Below are 19,532 nucleotides of genomic sequence, written 5' to 3'. Positions count from 1 at the left end.
GATTTCTTTTGTATTTGTTTGATGTAAACCAACTGTTTCATAGTGAATGAAATGTTGATGTTGGGAAATCGTTGAGTTTATCTTTTCGTACATGGTATCAGAGCTTAAGGCTCCTTCATCTTGTTCATCGATGTTCATCGGAGGATTACGACTCAGAACAACGTTTTAAAAGGTTGTTTCTAACTCCTTTTCTTTTCTTTTGTTGTTTCTGGTTGATCGATCGATTTAGGGTTTTATCGTTTCTTTTCTTTACGATCTTTACGATCTTGGTATTGTGAGAGTTTTTTGTAGTTCATTGCAGGTGTTCGTGCCTGATACTTGTTATGGTCGCTTGATAGTTGAACATCGATCACTTTACAAACGGCCCTTCTTCAATCGATTAATTTGTATAGTCTGAAATAACTCACTAGGGGTCGGATTTCATCGCCGATAAACCCTACGTTGAGAACGGACAAACAGAGTCGATTCGTCTTCGTCTCGTCCTTCGAAGCACTATGAGGGTTTTCTTGTTCCCTATTTTCTCTCTTTTATATCTTGTGATTGGGAGATCCTGGTTGTTTTGTATACACTAGTTATTTTTTCTTGCTTATTTCAGTTTGTTTTTTCTTTGACTCTATATTGTGTTGGGTTTTGAGCAATCTAACACTTCCTAAGTGTGCATGCAACCCTAATAGACCTTGGATCTATGTTTGTCTAAATACATGCAAAATAATAATTTTCCAAGGTTCATAACCTATCTAACATGGCATGGAGTACTTTTAAACATAAAAGAATTAGATGAGATTACATACCTTTTGATGATGAGTTTGATTCCTAAGGAGTTTGAGGGCCAAGCACCAATAGTGTGAATGCCTCAAATGGAATCACAAATCACCACAAACTCTTGGAAAACTTTGAGAGAGTGTATACACACATAGAAAATCGGCCACACACACAAAACCACACTAGTGACACTAGTCACACTAGTGGCCATTTCATGCAACATAAGCATGCTTATATAGTGTACATGATTAGGGTGAAACCCTAATAACCCATGACCTTTCCTTTTCCAAGGATCCATGGGTTAAAAGCTCCATGGATCATCCATGGACTTCCATACAAGCCTAGCCCATTAACAAATGAGTGTTAGCCCACACTATATAAAACCAATAGCCCACAATCTAATTAGTCTTCCTTTTAATCTCTAAATTAATTCATAATTAATTTAAGACTAAGACTAATTAAATAACATGACTTCATATTAATATATTATAACTTACAATATATTAATAAACATATGTGTATAACTCTCATAAAATTATCCATAAATAGTTTAGGTGAAGTGCAACCCAAATGGACCATGCCGGGTCGGGTCAAGTATGTACCAAATAAGTTATGGACTTAGACACCTTATCCAACAGACTCCCACTTGGATAAGTCTAATAACTATATTTGCGTATGTTACTTCAGGAACCAACCAGCAATCGTAGCTCTCGAAAACTCTGTTGAACTATGAAGCGCCATTTTAGATAAGTGATCATATAATCCTCTGTTCTCATGATATCAGCCGGACAAATACATGGAACAACGTCGTACTTATTGTCCAGCAGTTTTTTTCCCGATTTTCGATTTGTTTGACAAAGAACTTAATCGAACACATCAATTTAGTTCTGACCGGCCGGTACATAGGTCACAACAAAATCATCTAGGGGCCCAGATATCGCTTCTATTTCTAGAAGGAACAGATAAACTTCGACTCATATGCTTGTTCTACTACTTGTTGAATTGTACACAAAGGCACGTTTTATAACATCAAGTTACTGATGTGTTTACGTGCAATCAATGCACAACCAACTCATAGGTAACAACTCATATCTCTAGGTTTGAAGATTTATATGATATTACCGTCTCACGATCACTCGAGATAAATTCCATGAAGTTATACAAGTGAGCGTGGGTTTATTCCAATACTCATAACTTATGAGCACTCATGAATGTTGTAGCAACCATTGCTATGACTAAACCCATTTAGCCATCTACAAACTGGATTCATGAAAGCCTTGATTCATACCTACTTCCAACATATGAACGACTGTGGAGTGTTTAAATAACTTAGTCATTCGGAAAGAATAACCTAGCTATTTTGGAAGTCAAAACATGCAAAGTGAAACTCAATAATAATCGAATCCAATATGGTCTCAGAACCCTTTTGAATATAAATAGAACCACCTTTTATTTATCACCATATTGATTACACATTATTCATTGTATAATGTTTCAAATAATCAACTTAAGACTTGAATAACAAACAACAGTCGTCCAATGCTCCTAGCATGTACACTTTGTTTTTCTAAACAATAGTTATGTCATACTCCAAGTATGCACACTATGTTTGTCTATGATCCTTACATTTTGATGTAGATCAATTGAACATGATTCCATTGATACTCATTTCACAATCCCAAATCCTTATTGTAAATGTGAGAATCCCCGATTCCTATCATTTACCAAAAAAAAACTGTTAGATTTTAAACTTTTATGCAATGTTCCTCTTGTAATGATTATGCACAAAGTCACCAAAACCTTGTCACCAGTCATTACAGAGTATTCCAAAGAAGGTCAACCTCTACGGAACGGAAGTCTCATATTCAAAGTACATTGCTTTGAACATCCTTCTTGCATTAAGGTTTTCTAATCTTACATAGATTGAATAACTTCCACCTATGGAGACATTTCCATAGTCCCATTTTGACTATCACTTTCGAACAAGAGTTACTTATTTTCAGAATATGTCAATATGGTCCTTTCCGACAACTTACATCATACTTCCAACTTTCCCTGAGCAACCAATCTTTGGCGAACCTCAGATTGTCCTCGACAATTGCTTAATCACTTTAGTCATATCCAGTTCTAGACTTTTCCCTTCTCAATGTCTTAAGCATTTGGAAAATTTAGAAAAGATGAATATTATAGCACATGCAATCGATCCTATATCCGAAGCATATGGGACACGATTCATGATGTTTGACATAAAGACATGATACTAGACCAGTCTTTTGCTAATATATTTTTTTATTTGCCATGTTTCCAAAATTTAACTATGAAGAGGGATGCCGTAATCATAATCGAATTTTGAAAACGCAATATATATATAGAATTTCTTCAAGTTGAACCATTCCAACATAAAATTCATATATATATTCTTGACTAAAGATGATTAAAATCTCAATCTAAGCTTTTAGAATTGAAATGAAGTATAATTTCTTCTCCCTTAATTATAGCAAAACAACTTTTCAACTCCTGCAACTTCACGAATTGAAACTTTGTTTTCTATCATTAACATTGCTAACTTGCAACACTAAACATAATAATCATGCTCCCATTAACATGATGATTATCAGCATAACACTTATGCTCCCACTAGCTCTGACATATTTCCAGAAATTTGCTGGACTTCTAAAATTTAGATTCATACACCCTTTCTTAGATAGCTCACATGTGTGTCTAAACAATTTTCAGAACTATGAAAAGGGATGCCTTAATCATAGTCTCAATTGCTTAGGCATTTTCCATTTCTCACAAGTCCATGTTAGTGTGCCGGTTAACCACACGCGCTCCACTAACGACTTTTGAAAATGCAAATAACACAATTGATATCTACGTAAAATCTACTTAGTGAAAGCGTTTCCTCACCATCATTTTCATGAATCGGAGAGAAACTTTATGACACTTAGATTTTATAGTGTATGAGTTCCTATCCATGTGAATTTGTCAAAACCATAATCACAAGATAAGGTTAGTGACAAATTCAGCCTTACATGGATTAAACTTGTTCAATCTTAGTTTCTTGTCACCTTGGTAGCACAAGGCCCACCAATGCTTCCAAGTTGAACTCTGATAACTCACATGCAAATTCAACTTATTTGAAGTAGGTACAGAAATAAGAATTATGTCAACACGATAGGTTGCAAACCTTAAGTCTTGTGCTAGTGATAAATTACAGGTTTTACTCTTGATTAAATCTTGAAACTCTTTCAGGATCTTTTAAGGCTCCCACTGTCCCCTTGACATATAAGTTTCCCCAGTCAAGAACCATTCCTTGACAAAACAAATATTCAAGGGATAGTGTGGATTCTTATCAAGACTAACACTTCACACAATTGGTCTTAGTTGGTCTTTATCTCATCCAATACATCACAACTTACCAATCTCAAATGTACAAGAGTAGAAAACATTTTACTCTTACATTTGACTAGTGTTAATAAATCTTCCTTTATGTCACTCAAAGTTACAATCTTGGAGTATGACTCTAAGAATTGTTTTGGAACGAAGTATGACTCATCTTCTTGATTTTAACCAATCCAACAATTCATGACCTCTCTTCTTAGCCATAACAATGCACTAAGATGTCCTTAGAGTATGAATTTGTGATATGGTTTCATAATCATTAAGATGATCATGAAATACGATACTAAAGTACTCTCCCATCCTTTCAGATTTGAGAAACTTTTATCTTTCTGCCTAATTTGATTCTTCTCATTTGTTTTGTCATACATTGTAACCTTTCCAATGTTACAGAATTATACTTAACCTTATAAGTATAATCATATTTACTAATCTTTAATAAATCATGACAAATCAATCTTTGTGGTGGACCTTGACCAGCACACACCCAGTGTACCTAATTCCTTAGTCCTTCAATTGACTCACATATACATGTGATCAAAGAATTAGTCTTAATTTTCAAAGATGAAAATTCTCATTCATCATACAATACAACTTGTATGATTCCAAGTTTCTGTCCAATTGAAACTTGGGTGATGAAAAACTTTCTTCATTTGGTAAATTCAGACACTACCACAAATGAAAGAATCAAATCCACTTTCCAATATTGCTATTACTGGAAACATATAAGCAACAATTTTCCACAGATGCCATTGTAAGGATATTTTTAAAATAAATAAAATTAAAACCCTTTTTTCTTTTATTTTAAAACTTTGCGGAAAAACTTATCCTTAAAATCCACATGAAAACCTTGTTGTTATCTATTCATAAGCAATATATTATAACTCTTAAGCAACAGCTCAAAATTCTGATTACCGAACCATGCGATCGAAACCCACCTTCGCAATCAGAATCAACATATACTTACTTTAAGCTTCCTATCTTTTCTTTGATTCTTAAAAACATCAGCATGTGACCCATTCACATTATGTAATAAGAATCTCCAAATAGGAACTTAATAGAGTTAGACAGTGGACTTTACCCGAAGTAGAGTCAAACCTCTTGACTTGATCAACCTTATGACCTTTCAGGTGAATAGGGCAGCTTCGCAACCAATGCCCCTTCCTTTGGCAACAAAACACATGGACCCTTTGGTAATGGCACATGAGACTATCTCAGACTTAGCCTTTCTCTTTACCATTTGGTCAACCGAGTTAAATATAGCCGATCCCTTTCCATTGGGAAGAGAAATCTTTTTCTAGATATCCAATGCTACCATTGTCAATGTCCATTTAAGACTTGGGAAGTTGTTCTTTTAATCAAATTTGCTTTACTGGTGTTCCAAATCATCGCTGATTCCACAACACCAAGCAAATAGATAACATCATTAAGGGTCATGTCATAGTCTGTCTCATAGTAGTCCCAAAGAGACTCACTATGTTACTAAGAAAGTGATTGAACATCCAACTTTCACGGGACTTTGACACCCAACTCTCCCGGCTTGTCAATATGTGACTTTTATCTCCAATATGTGAGCACACATAGACTATGCTTGCCAATAGGGATTGAGTGACTTTAAACTTTTCAAGAACTTGTGGGTGAGGGAGAATAATTGGAGGAGGTGGAGGAAGTGAAGCATGATGTTGAGTGACACCATCTTCAAGAGATTTGGGAAGATCATAGTTGTCTGAACCAGACATCTATAATGGGAGAAAATCAAGTTAGTTGATTCAAAGTCCTTAATATAACACCCAATATGAAATATTAAGGCTAGGACCCAACACAATATTTTATAATTTGGAAGAGGGATGTCGTAATCCAAGCTATAAAATATTTGAAGGTAGGCGAATGACGATTCACCAATTTCCACCATGAAAAACGAAATAATTTATTAGGTTTTAATTGGATTTTAAATTCCTAGATCTTTTGAGATTCATTGAACTTTTCAATGGCATGTTTCAATCTCGAGTGTGCCCTCTCAAATTTTGTGACTGGGATGCCGAGGATCACAAAACAAGGTGTGAATAACCATACCAATTCACTTGGTACCCTTAATATTATCACCTAATCAATGTGCCGGTTAACCACACACGCTCCATTGATCTATGACAAACATTAAGTCACCCTTCGTGATCCTTACTAGTCCAAGTTAGTGTGCCGGTTAACTACACACGCTCCACCAACGACTTGGTAAGGTACAAAGTGTGAATTCCATGGGCTAGCACCAAATTCACATTTTTCTTAAAGTAACTAAGATTGGGAATTAAATAAAAAAAATATTTAGTTACTTTATAATAATCATTATACTTTTAATGAGAATTTAAAGTCATTGTCCTACCCGTTCGGCTAACGACCCTCCACCGATCAAGCAAGCGGTGGGTGAGAGTGGACACCCATTAAGTCGCCATTTTATAGGCAACAACCTTATACCCACCTTATAGACCGGCTTCGTGAATGAGGCCTACTAATGGTAAAACGACTTGTTCTTATACATATATATAATGATTAACCATTAATCTTATAATAGTATAAGGGTAGAATTTTAACTTTTAAAACTTCTAAGGGCTGGAATTAAAGTTTATTAAAGTGTGTGAAACTTTACAAATTCCAAAACTTGAGGGAAAGTTTTGTAACTATCCAAAACTTTTCATTTCATAACTTATGAATTAAAGGTTCATAAAAAATGAAGACTCTTCATTTTCATGTAACTTATGTGTTTAAATGTGTGTGTTAAAGAAAAGTGACCTTTGGATATCCATAACTTGAGGACAAATTATGGACTCCATTAAAACACATAAATGATCAAGAATTAATTCTAAACAATTCAACAAATAATTCCTATCATCTTCTAAATTCATAAGAACATGAACATGATCATCAAAATTTCAAGAATTATATGAACACATAAAAATCATGGAATTTAGATATATGCTATTTTAAATGGATTAGAACAACCATTACACCAACTAAAACAAGTTTTAAAACACCAAAACAGTTTAGGGTAATGTTTCTAGTCCATTTCCAGCAGCAAAAGTCGAAATTCTGCATTCTGATCATTCTACTCGCCGAGTGCACGAACCTACTCGGCGAGTAGGATGAATTTTTCCTTGTACTCGGCGAGTCTCCCCATGGACTCGGCGAGTCCATCAGCCAGATAGCAACAATTTCAACTTTTTTCACTATTTTGCATCAAGTATCAAACAAGCAAACCTAGGCTCTGATACCACTGTTAGGTTTTGAGCAATCTAACACTTCCTAAGTGTGCATGCAACCCTAATAGACCTTTGATCTATGTTTGTCTAAATACATGCAAAATAATAATTTTCCAAGGTTCATAACCTATCTAACATGGCATGGAGTACTTTTAAACATAAAAGAATTAAATAAGATTACATACCTTTTGATGATGAGTTTGATTCCTAAGGAGTTTGAGGACTAAGCACCAATAGTGTGAATGCCTCAAATGGAATCACAAATCACCACAAACTCTTGGAAAACTTTGAGAGAGTGTATACACACATAGAAAATCGGCCACACACACAAAACCACACTAGTGGCCATTTCATGCAACATAAGCATGCTTATATAGTGTACATGATTAAGGTGAAACCCTAATAACCCATGACCTTTCCTTTTCCAAGGATCCATGGGTTAAAAGCTCCATGGATCATCCATGGACTTCCATACAAGCCTAGCCCATTAACAAATGAGTGTTAGCCCACACTATATAAAACCAATAGCCCACAATCTAATTAGTCTTCCTTTTAATCTCTAAATTAATTCATAATTAATTTAAGACTAAGACTAATTAAATAACATGACTTCATATTAATATATTATAACTTACAATATATTAATAAACATATGTGTATAACTCTCATAAAATTATCCATAAATAGTTCGGGTGAAGTGCAACCCAAATGGACCATGCCGGGTCGGGTCAAGTATGTACCAAATAAGTTATGGACTTAGACACCTTATCCAACATATTGATTGTATTGGGCCCCGACAAACGTGGTGACCATCTGGACTCTAAGTCAATACATGAGTCTGATTTCTGTCTAATTTTGTATTTCTTGTTTACCTGGTTAATTGGCTAATTGTTATTGAGTCAGTCTTGGTTGTTTGAAAGATCATATTGTCGGTTTGTTTGTTCTTTGTGTTGTTCATATGGTTGGTCCTACTGATTCTCCTGGTAGTAGTGGAAAGGATGATCAAGTTAATTTTGATGATCCTCTTTTTGTTCATCCTTCTGATAATTCTGTTACTACTATTGTTACAATTAAATTAACTGGTAATGAGAATTTTAGACTATGGAAAAGTTCTATGTCTAGAGCACTTAGGGCTAGAAATAAACTTGGATTTGTAGATGGTACTTTTCAGAAAACTAAGGTAGATGAGTCTAAAAGTTCTAAATGGGATAGAGCTAATGTTGTAGTTTGTTCTTGGCTTCTCTCATCTATATCTGATTCCATCTATCAGAGTCAAGCCTATTCTGATGTAGCTGAGGATATTTGGAACAGTCTTTTTGAAACCTATAATAAGTCAGATGGATCTGTTGTTTTTAATATTCATCAACAAATTAATACTTTAAAACAAAATGGAATTTCACTTTCAGACTACTTTAATAAACTTAACTCTCTTTGGAAGGAATTTGATGGTCTTACTAGTCTTACTGAGTGTACATGTGAAGCATCTGTTAAACTTAGGGATCATTCTAATCTTATGAAACTTATGCAGATTCTTAGTGGTCTAGATGATTCATATAGTCAAGTCAAGAGTCATATTCTTCTCATGGAACCTTTACCTAATGTCAAAATTGCTTTTTCCATATTGTCTAGAGAAGCGTCACTTCAAAGAAATGGTTATTTGTCTTCTCTTCAGTCCTCTAAGTCTCAGTCTACTGCTTTCAATAGTAGGTTAACTCAAGCAACTCTAATAAGAGTAAAAATCAAGTTGTTCAATGTAAAAATTGTGGTATTAAAGGTCATTCAATTGAGAAATGCTATAAGATAATTGGGTATCCAAAAGATTTTAAACAAAAAATTGAATCAAACAATCAAAAGGTTTTTTTTGCTAATTCTGTGACCACCTCTTCTGTGAGTTCTAATGCTCCTGTCTTCACTGATCCTGTTGGAGATTCTAAGTTTCATCATCTTACTAAGGAACAATACATCAAGTTTTTGCAATTAATAAATGATAAACAAATCTGTGAGGAAGCACCTGCAAGTGCTAACATGGAAAGTACTTGCTTGTTTCAAGTATAACGACCCAAAAATCACTACTAAACATTTCTTTAAAAAAACATTACTAAATTATATTTATAAAATCTGTATCATAAGTCATAACATAATTTTCGAGTATTAATTCAAAACATATTATCATTATCAGAGTCAAACTTTCCCAGGTTAACTGACTATGGTGTGTGCACTGCAATCTTCCCGAGCTCCTCCTTTGAAAACTGAGTACCTGAAACCAAAATTGAAAAACCGTAAGCACGAAGCTTAGTGAGCTCCCCCAATCTACCACATACCATACAATAACATATAAAGCACATACTGGGCCTTGCCCACTGCATCGGACCGAAGTCCGGGCTAACTGGGACCTTGTCCCCTGCATCGGACCGAAGTCCGGGCTAACTGGAGCCTTGCCCCCTGCATCGGACCGAAGTCCGGACTAACTAGGACCTTGTCCCCTGCATCGGACCGAAGTCCGGGCTAACTGGGGCCTTGCTCCCTGCATCGGACCGAAGTCCAGACTAACTGGGACCTTGTCCCCTGCATCGGACCGAAGTCCGGGCTAACTGGGGCCTTGCCCCCTGCATCGGACCGAAGTCCGGACTAACCGGGACCTTGTCCCCTGCATCGGACCGAAGTCCGGGCTAACTGAACAGAACATAGCATAAACATATCAACTAGCATGAACACACATATACTGCATACTACATCGTGCCGTGGCCCGGAACACATAACACATAATTCATGTCTGAGCCACGAAGGCATCAAACATACTAAATACTGCATCAGGTCAAAATCCGGAAACTGCTACTAGCTAAACGGGTCGGCATTGTGGCCTTAGACCCGTTCCTACTGGAAGGAAACTCACCTGAGACTGTTGAACTAATGCTGCTAATCCTTTTGACTGCTACGTGACCTCTGAATCCGAACTGCTGCTCCACTAGCTCCTCGAGCTACCAATGTCAATATAACACTTAGTCCAACTGACCTCCAAAGGTCAACTAGGTCAAAATCCTGGTCAAAGTCAACCTTTCAGGTCAACCCTACTCGCCGAGTCCTCCTAATAACTCGCCGAGTTCATATGCTCGGGGTCTTTCTATTCGCGACTCGACTCGCCGAGTCAATCCATGACTCGCCGAGTCAACTATTCCCGAGTCCTGACCTGTCCAACTCGCTGAGTCTCCACCCGACTCACTGATTCGAGTTTCAACTCGAAGGGTTTCGGGTTTTGCGACCTGACTCGCTGAGTCCAATAATAGACTCGCCGAGCCCAAGGAAATCTTCAACCAACTCGTCGAGTTGTTCTTCCAACTCGCCGAGTTCATGCCTAACTTCATCCGACTCGACGAGCTGTTCATCCCACTCGTCGAGTTCCTCCTCATCTTCAAGCTACTCGCCGAGTCCACTCGAAGGACTCGCCGAGTCTATTCAGTCCTTAATCCATGCAGTGGCTTTTTGAGCCAAACAGAGCTTCCAACTCATAGATCCATACTTCTAAGGCCTATCCCCCACGTAAAGTGGCAAACTTTACGTGTAGATCAAGAGATCTAGGCTTAAAACAATCCAAACTAGGGTTTAAGACAAAGAGGCTTCACTATCAACCCAAGAACAGATGCTTTATGACTTTCTAAGCCAAGATACACTCAGATCTGAAGTAGCAACTTCAGATCTAGGCTTCTAACTCGAGATAGTTCTTTAGCATGGCATAAAATCCCCAAATCACATAGCCAAGGTTGATATATTAAACAAAAGAGGGAAGGTAACGATTTATTACCTTTAAATGCTCAGAAATGTTCCACCAACTCTGGATCCAAGGCCCCCTTCTTGCTCCACAAAGACTAACTTCTCTCTCAAGCTCCAAAAGCTTCACTAAGGGTAGATCTTGCTCCAAAACGATTATGGCAGCTAGGGTTTAGTGTTCTGTGTTAGAGAGGCAGTAAAGGAACCCTAGGGGAGAGAATGAGACGTTTAAATAAGCTCCAAGTCCCGGATTTAGGGTTTTCCTTGCTCAGACCAGACTCGCCGAGTCGGTCGCTTACACCTCAACCCGGATCCCGCTCGGACTCGCCGAGTCCCTCCATGGACTCGCCGAGTCTCCCCTTAAAATTGGGGCTTTCTTTCTTTTCTTGGCTTTCCAAACTTTGGGTGTTACATCAAGCTTTTAATTCTTCTTTTGATTGTCAAAAATGGATTGTTGACTCTGGAGCCAATCAACATATGATTGCTTCTGAATCCTTTCTTCATGACACTGTGGATGTGTCTAAATTGAATCTTCTTGTAAGTCACCCTAATGGTACTTCTGCTAAGATTGAGAAGATTGGTAACATGAACATATCTAATTCTTTAACCTTGTTTGATGTTTTTGTTGTACCATATTTTAATGTGAACTTGTTGTCTGTCCATAAAGTTTGTAAAGATAGTAATTGTGAGGTCATTTTTAATGAGCATAGTTGTAAAATTCAGGGTTTACAATCAAAGGAGATGGTGGGGAATGGTAAAGAATCTGGAGGTCTCTATTATATGAATAGTGTGCCTTCAGGTAATTTTCTTAATGTTAATCATTCCTCGTCTGTTTGTTGTGTGTCTAAACTTACATGGCATAATAGGCTTGGACACCCCTCTGACCAAGCCTTAGTATCTCTAAAACATAAACTTAATTTTGAAAATGGTGTTCTTCCTCCTTGTGATGTGTGTCATAGGGCTAAACAAACTAGAGAGTATTTCCATGTTAGTCAACATGTCACATCTAGTCTTGGTGAATTAATTCATCTAAATGTGTGGGGCCCTTATAGAGTGATCACATCAGAAGGATTTAGATATTTCTTGACCATTGTGGATGATTACACTAGAGCTACATGGGTTTATTTGTTAAAATCTAAGGAAGAAGATTTTGGATGTGTTTCTGTGTTTTTTAATATTTTGCTTAATCAATTTGAAGTTAAAGTCAAAATTGTTAGGTCAGATAATGGAACTGAGTTTTTGAATCATAAGATGAAACAATATTATGAGTCTAAAGGAATTTTACACCAAACATCATGTGTTCATACTCCACAACAAAATGGTATTGTAGAAAGGAAACACAGACACATTTTAAATGTTGCAAGGTCTTTAATTTTTCAATCTGGTTTACCTTTGAAATACTGGGGAGAAGCTGTTTTAAAATTTGTTTTTTTAATCAATAGAACACCTACATCAGTTTTAAATGGTGCTTCACCTTATGAGTTGGTTTATAAATATCCTCCTATATTTGATAAACTTAGAGTCTTTGGATGTCTATGTTTTGCAACAAAACTGAATAATTCAGATAAATTTTCTGAAAGAGCTGATAAATGTGTTTTTCTTGGTTATTCTTCTGATAAAAAAGGATATAGAGTTCTTAGTCTTGATACAGATCTTATTTTTGTTTCCTGGGATGTAAAGTTTTATGAATCAGTATTTCCTTTCAAACTGAAGTCTTCATCTGTGAATGATAAATTGAATGTTCTTATATGCTCTAGTGATCCTTTTTCCTATGATGAGTCTTTGTATTCTAGTTCTTTACTTGATAATTCTAGTAATGATAACTTTAGAAATGTCCATCAGTTGGATGGTGCTAGTGCAGACCAATACTTGGATGAGACTAGTCCCTTTGATGTCAGCAACCAGTTTGGTGAGACACATGTGCTTTCATCTGGTGAGATGATTCCTGATTCTTCCACATTGACTGAGGAAAGTGGTCCAAATAACACAAATCCTTCTGATAATCAGTCTTCTAGGGCTACTAGGTCTGGACGTGTTATACATATGCCAGCTAGGTTTAGTGATTATGTTATCGTAGGGAAGCATAAATATGGGATTGAAAGATCAATTAACTATTCTTATCTTAATAATGAAAATTATTGTTTTGTTTCAAATCTTAATAAAACATTGGAACCAAAAACTTATAATGAGGCTGCTTTAGACCCAAATTAGGTAAAGGCAATGAATGAAGAAATGGAGGCCCTATATAGAAACAATACCTAGGAAATAACTGAGCTTCCTAAAGGAAGAAAAGCCATCGGTTGTCGTTGGATTTATAAAATTAAATATAAGTATAATGGTGAAATAGAAAGGTATAAGGCTAGACTTGTAGCAAAAGGTTATAGTCAAAGGGAAAGTATTGATTATGAGGAGACTTTCTTTCTTGTAGTTGAAATGGTCTCTATAAGAATAGTTTTGTCTTTAGTTGTTCATCATTCATGGCCCTTATATCAGCTTGACATAAATAATGCTTTTTTGTATGGTGATTTATCTGAAAATGTTTATATGCAACTTCCTGAAGGATATCATTCTAAGAATGATATTAGAGTTTGTAGACTTATAAAGTCTCTTTATGGTCTTAAACAAGCTCCCAGAAAGTGGAATGAAAAACTGTGTCATTCTCTTTCAACTTTTGGTTTTAAACAAAGTATAAATGATTACTCCTTGTTTGTTAGAAATTATGAAAACACAGTTGTAATTGTGCTGGTTTATGTAGATGACATTGTCATTACTGGAAATTGTGTTTCAGAATTGGAAAGGTCAAAGTTTTTTTGAAGTCACAATTTTTTTAAAAGATTTAGGAGAGTTAAAATATTTTTTGGGAATTGAAGTTATCAAAACTGTGACAATAGTCAAATTCGGGTCAAGTCTAAGCCGGACAAGGTCAACGAGTCAAACCGGTCAACTCAATTAAACCTTGTATAATAGGGTTTGTATTATGTAATTTCTGTATAACTCACTATCTTAATGAGAAAACATCACTTGGAAAGTTCGTGTGTTTAAATTTCTTTAACCTTAGTGCTAAACAATGAACAAGAACAATAAAACAATGTTGCATACTCATAGGGAGTGTGTAAGATCCTAAAACATGGCATAACGGAGTTTACGGACCTTGCATTGCGAAGCCAGACACTCACATTCGTGACACACGAAACCGCTCTCAATCGTTTTCACTCTATCTCTTCTTATCGAGAATCTCTCCCAAATCTCTCCAAGAATGTCAAATCTCTCCCAAATCTCTCTAAGAAAGGGAAATCTCTCCCAAATATCTCTCTGTATGTGAAATCTCTCCAAGTATGTCAAATCTCTCCCAAATCTCTCTAAGTATGTGAAATCTCTCCCAAATATCTCTCTGTATGTGAAATCTCTCCAAGTATGTCAAATCTCTCCCAAATCTCTCTAAGTATGTCAAATCTCTTCCAAATCTCTCTAAGTATGTGAAATCTCTCCCAAATATCTCTCTGTATGTGAAATCTCTCCAAGTATGTCAAATCTCTCTAAGTATGTGAAATCTCTCCCAAATATCTCTCTGTATGTGAAATCTCTCCAAGAATGTTAAATCTCTCCCAAATCTCTCTAAGTATGTGAAATCTCTCCCAAATATCTCTCTGTATGTGAAATCTCTCCAAGTATGTCAAATCTCTCCCAAATCTCTCTAAGTATGTGAAATCTTTCCCAAATATCTCTCTGTATGTGAAATCTCTCCAAGTATGTCAAATCTCTCCCAAATCTCTCTAAGAATATGAAATCTCTCCCAAATATCTCTTTGTATGTGAAATCTCTCCATGAATGTCAAATCTCTCCCAAATCTCTCTAAGAATATGAAATCTCTCCCAAATATCTCTTTGTATGTGAAATCTCTCCAAGAATGTCAAATCTCTCCCAAATATCTCTCTGTATGTGAAATCTCTCCAAGAATGTCAAATCTCTCCCAAATCTCTCTAAGAAAGTGAAATCTCTCCCAAATATCTCTCTATATGTGAAATCTCTCCAAGTATGTCAAATCTCTCTAAGTATGTGGAATCTCTCTCAAATCTCTCTCAAAATCTCTCTCAACTTTCTATAATCACTCGGGGCATCCCGACCCTCGAATTTGGCGAAAACAGCCCAAAAACGGAAGTCTACGCGAAAAACGGACTTAAGGAGCCGAAACCCCTCTTAGGAACCGAAACCCTTCTGAGTCGAAGGCTGATGAACCGAACCCGAAAGGTCCTCTCGGGCCCGAACCTCGCATGCCTCAACCAAACCCGAACGTTCGGCACATTTCGGATCTGACCTCTTCTCTTCTAATGGCTACCGAACCTTCCATTCTGACCACCTTCGCTTCTGACCCTCGCTTCTGAGCTTCGGACCGAACCCTCGGCCTAGGACCCTTCGCATCTCGCCTCTGGTTCGCAACCCACTTCCGACTCGGCACCAGCAAGGACCGAACCTCGGCCTAGGGACCGAACCTCGGCCTAGGACCGAGAGGTCTCGCTGGGAACGCTTTTTCTCCCGGTTTTCGACTAAATTCGCATTTTAGGCCCGTTTTTAATTGTTTTAACATGGGATTTTCACCCAAAACTTTATTTTAACATATAAGGACCCTTAACTATTAATTAATCACATTTTTAAGGATAAAACCTTATCCAAAAGAAAGTGGGTAAAGTACAAAGGTAGAGTGTTGACTTTACTTATGTCTATGACACAAGCAACCACTCCCATACCCACTCCATGTCACTATTCACCACCAGCCCATCCCTAGTCACTCCATAGGTCCTTTCTCACTATTTACAACTATTCCCACGTTCTTAGGGCTGGAACATCCATCCTCTCTCCCCACACTTTAATCATTCTCTCATTTTTACCAAGAATCACACTCCAAACTCTCTCATCTTTTTCTCTCTAATTCAAGAATTTCAAGGCATACTCCAAGACTCTTCTCCTACAATTAGTAAGTATCATCATCTTTCTTATGATTATTACACATCCTCCTACTCAAAATCAAAGATTTCTTACACAAACATCATCACATTCTTGTTAGATCTTCGAATCTTCAAGTGATTCTTCAAGTGTTCTTGGGTTGAACACTTCTCTTCTTCAACACTTACCTACTGAAATCACTCAAGGTGAGTTCATACCCCTACATTTTTATGTTTTCTTAAGTTTTTAGGGGGGGGAATACAAGTTAAAACACCAAGAACATAACTAAATTTTTCTAACAGCTTTCATCAGAAAAGTTGGACTCCATTCACGGACTGTTTTGGACAACTTAAACATTTTTGTTTGAAAAACTGTTTTAGGTGTAAGTAGTTCCAGTTCTTAGCTTTAAAATGACTACTTGCACATCTCCATACGATTTTTCTACAATTTATGGTGATTTTTACAAAACTGCCTATCATTTCAAACACCAATCCGGACCAGTCTGTGATTATGGACTTTTTCACCCAAGTTGGAGGTCATTAAAAATCATGATAAAAATTATGAGTAAACTAGACACATTTTGGGAACTCTCAGAATTTACGGATTTAGTTTTCAACTCCGTATGATTTTTCTATGACTTTTCAAAAACAGTGTAGAAAGGTTGAAATTTTGTTAACAGCTTATAACTTTCATAACACCTTGTATTATGTTGAGCAAAGTGTACAACGATAAGTTATAAATATTGAATGTGTTTCCTTGTTAGTTTATCATCATAAACTGAAATATAGTCATTCATGATAAGATTAATCATTCATTTAGAACACGTATATTAAGCTATAATGAGCATAGTTTATGGATTCATAGCATTAAAGCATTCATAAAAGAATTCTTATACATTACAAACGTTTTGGATAAACTATAATAGGTATAGTTTATGTATCATTTACTTCTCAAACTTATTTACCAAAGGTTTTCAGTTTAGTTCACGTAAATCTGTTAATGAATAAATTTGTGAGTCATTCCCTTCGGGTTACTTCCAAAGTAACAAAGTCGACAAGTCCTGTAAATTGTAACCAGAGTCTCTTGTAGGGAGAACGTGATAGTTGTGTATAGATCTATATTGGGTTTGACAAACCCACACCAGAGCTGCTTGCAACAGCTAGACCGGCAGGTCTGTGGTGACAAGTGTCATTTAACGGCGACGCCTGAAGAACGTCGCATTACGAGGCCGTCTATGTCAAGTATGGTTATAATAACTCACAGAAATTATTAAGGATTACACCTACTAGGAGACCCATACTTTCCCAACCAGGGAAATGCTTCTTACCCCTCTATTCTCGCGCAGACGACATGGCAGGATTACACCTACCAGGAGACCCATACTTTCCCAACCAGGGAAATGCCGGCTGGATTGAGGAAGAGCCCGAAGAGCTTATTGAAGAGGATCCCGAAGAGGATGTAGACGAAGAAGAAGAAGAGGAGGTAGACGAAGAAGAAGAAGAGGAGGTAGACGAAGAAGAAGAAGAAGAAGAGGAAGACGACGAGGTGGACATGGATGAGGATGAAGGTGAAGAAGAGCCTGAGGAGGAAGTCTTCAACCCTCCTTACATCGCGAGGGTACCTGCAAACCGTTGGGGGCACAACGGGCTTAAGCCCCGTTGGGCAACCATGATCGAGAGGTGGAGCCGGCAACAACGCCAGAGGTCACCCTATGGCGACCAACGAGGTTACTATGACCTCAGTCACGGGGGACCGGCTGACAGAGCTCTCCCCGTTATGACCCAGCACATCACGAACTTGGGGAACCAGAGTAGGGAAATGGCAGACCAGGTTCTAAATCTCAGCGCTATTACGGCAGCCACCGATGCACGCACCCGGGATTTGGAGAGGGACTTCTATCCATTGGACCAAATCATCGAGGACCTTACCGCTGCTCGAGCGGAGGTAAGGGAGTACCAGGAGAGGCACACAGCTCTCGAGGAGAGAGTGATCGCGGCCGAACGCCGGATTGCAGAACTTCAGGGGGCCTCGACCTCATCCCAGGGCCACCATGGACCAGATGCTACCCGCCACGAGTAGTGTTCGCGCTACTTATATTTTGTTATAAATCTAGGATTTCGAGTATGCGTTGGTGCTACTCTTTATTGCGAATAGGTTGACCTCGCGACTAAGTGATCACACTAGTCAAAGGGGCTTTTGTACTGCCAAAACTTTATCTTTTATTATGATGTAATGTAGACCCTTATGAGGCCAAATTTCTCAAAACAATATGTACTAACAAATTATCAATGAATGTGGCATGTATTTTACTTCCTTAGATGCTGACACGAACCAAACACATGACTCTACTCGGGTCAACACTATTTAATTCATAAGCTTAATTGCGTAAACTTTTCGATGAATTACCTTCTAAATTAGTAAACTCGGATAAAATACAATTGAGATGAAACAAGTAACACTCGACTCGTTATCACCATTGAAGTCTTACCGACAAGTCTTTTCTTTTATTTTTTTTTTGTGTCAGAACCATGCCATCAAGGAAAAGACCAAGACCTTCCGGAAACTCAGCACCACCCCCTCCGCCGCCACCTCCGGAGTTTGATCCTGTGATGTTTCAGGCTGCAGTAACAGCAGCCGTGGCGGCAGCAATGTCGCAAATGGGTACAAATGGTTCCGGCGGTTCCGGATCCGGGAATACTAACTCGAATCAGGGGGACAGCATGGGGCGTACTAAGGGGTGTTCTTACAAAGACTTCACGAATGGCAAACCCGATCTTTTCGACGGAAGCGGGGGCGTCATAGCGCTGATGCAATGGTTCGAAAGGACCAAAGCAGTCTTCGAAATCTGTGCTTGTCCCGAAGCGAGCAAAGTCAAGTATGCGGCATTCACTTTCACAAGAAAAGCTCTTACTTGGTAGAATGGCCGAGTTAAGTCACTTACTCCTGCAGTGGCTAACTCCATAGGCTGGGAAAACTTAAAAGCGTTGATGTTAAAGGAGTATTGCCCGAGGGGAGAAATACAAAAACTCGAAGAAGAACTCTGGAATCTCAAGATGTCGGGGACGGATCTCGAAGCTTATACTGCCCGATTCAATGACCTAGCACTCCTCTGTCCAACAATGGTCACCCCGGAGGAGAAAAAGGTAGAACGATACCTTTGGGGGCTATCATCCCAGATTCATGATAGTGTTCTGGCCTCGAAACCTACTACCTTTGAGAGTGCCAAGGAATTGGCACAGCAACTTATCGATCATAGGGCCAGCCGTGGCACCATGGTCGCCACCACCGACCAAACGAAAGGAGGGAACAACAAGAGGAAGTTCTGGAACAGTAAAAAGAAACAACCCGTGCAGGACCCCACAAAGAAGCAACAGACTGTTGCTATCCGTTCAGCCACTACTGCTACCGCTC

The 19,532-nt window shown here is 37.9% G+C and overlaps 1 protein-coding gene across 1 annotated transcript; it reads left to right on the top strand.

The window, feature by feature from the left end:
* The first annotated feature begins 8,373 nt into the window (after positions 1–8,373).
* Positions 8,374–9,470, top strand: LOC145098870 (uncharacterized). The gene is made up of 2 exons (XM_079036464.1): positions 8,374–9,118; positions 9,190–9,470. Exons 1-2 carry the CDS (start codon positions 8,374–8,376, stop codon positions 9,468–9,470), a joined length of 1,026 nt encoding a protein of 341 aa, XP_078892590.1.
* The last annotated feature ends 10,062 nt before the right edge of the window (positions 9,471–19,532 follow it).

The sequence above is a fragment of the Lactuca serriola genome, chromosome 4 (assembly GCF_051521515.1).
Source record: "Lactuca serriola cultivar US96UC23 chromosome 4, Lser_US96UC23_V15, whole genome shotgun sequence".
Classification (NCBI taxonomy): Eukaryota; Viridiplantae; Streptophyta; class Magnoliopsida; order Asterales; family Asteraceae; genus Lactuca; species Lactuca serriola.
Note: the sequence above shows the minus strand (reverse complement) of the source record. Positions and strands in the feature narration are given on the sequence as shown.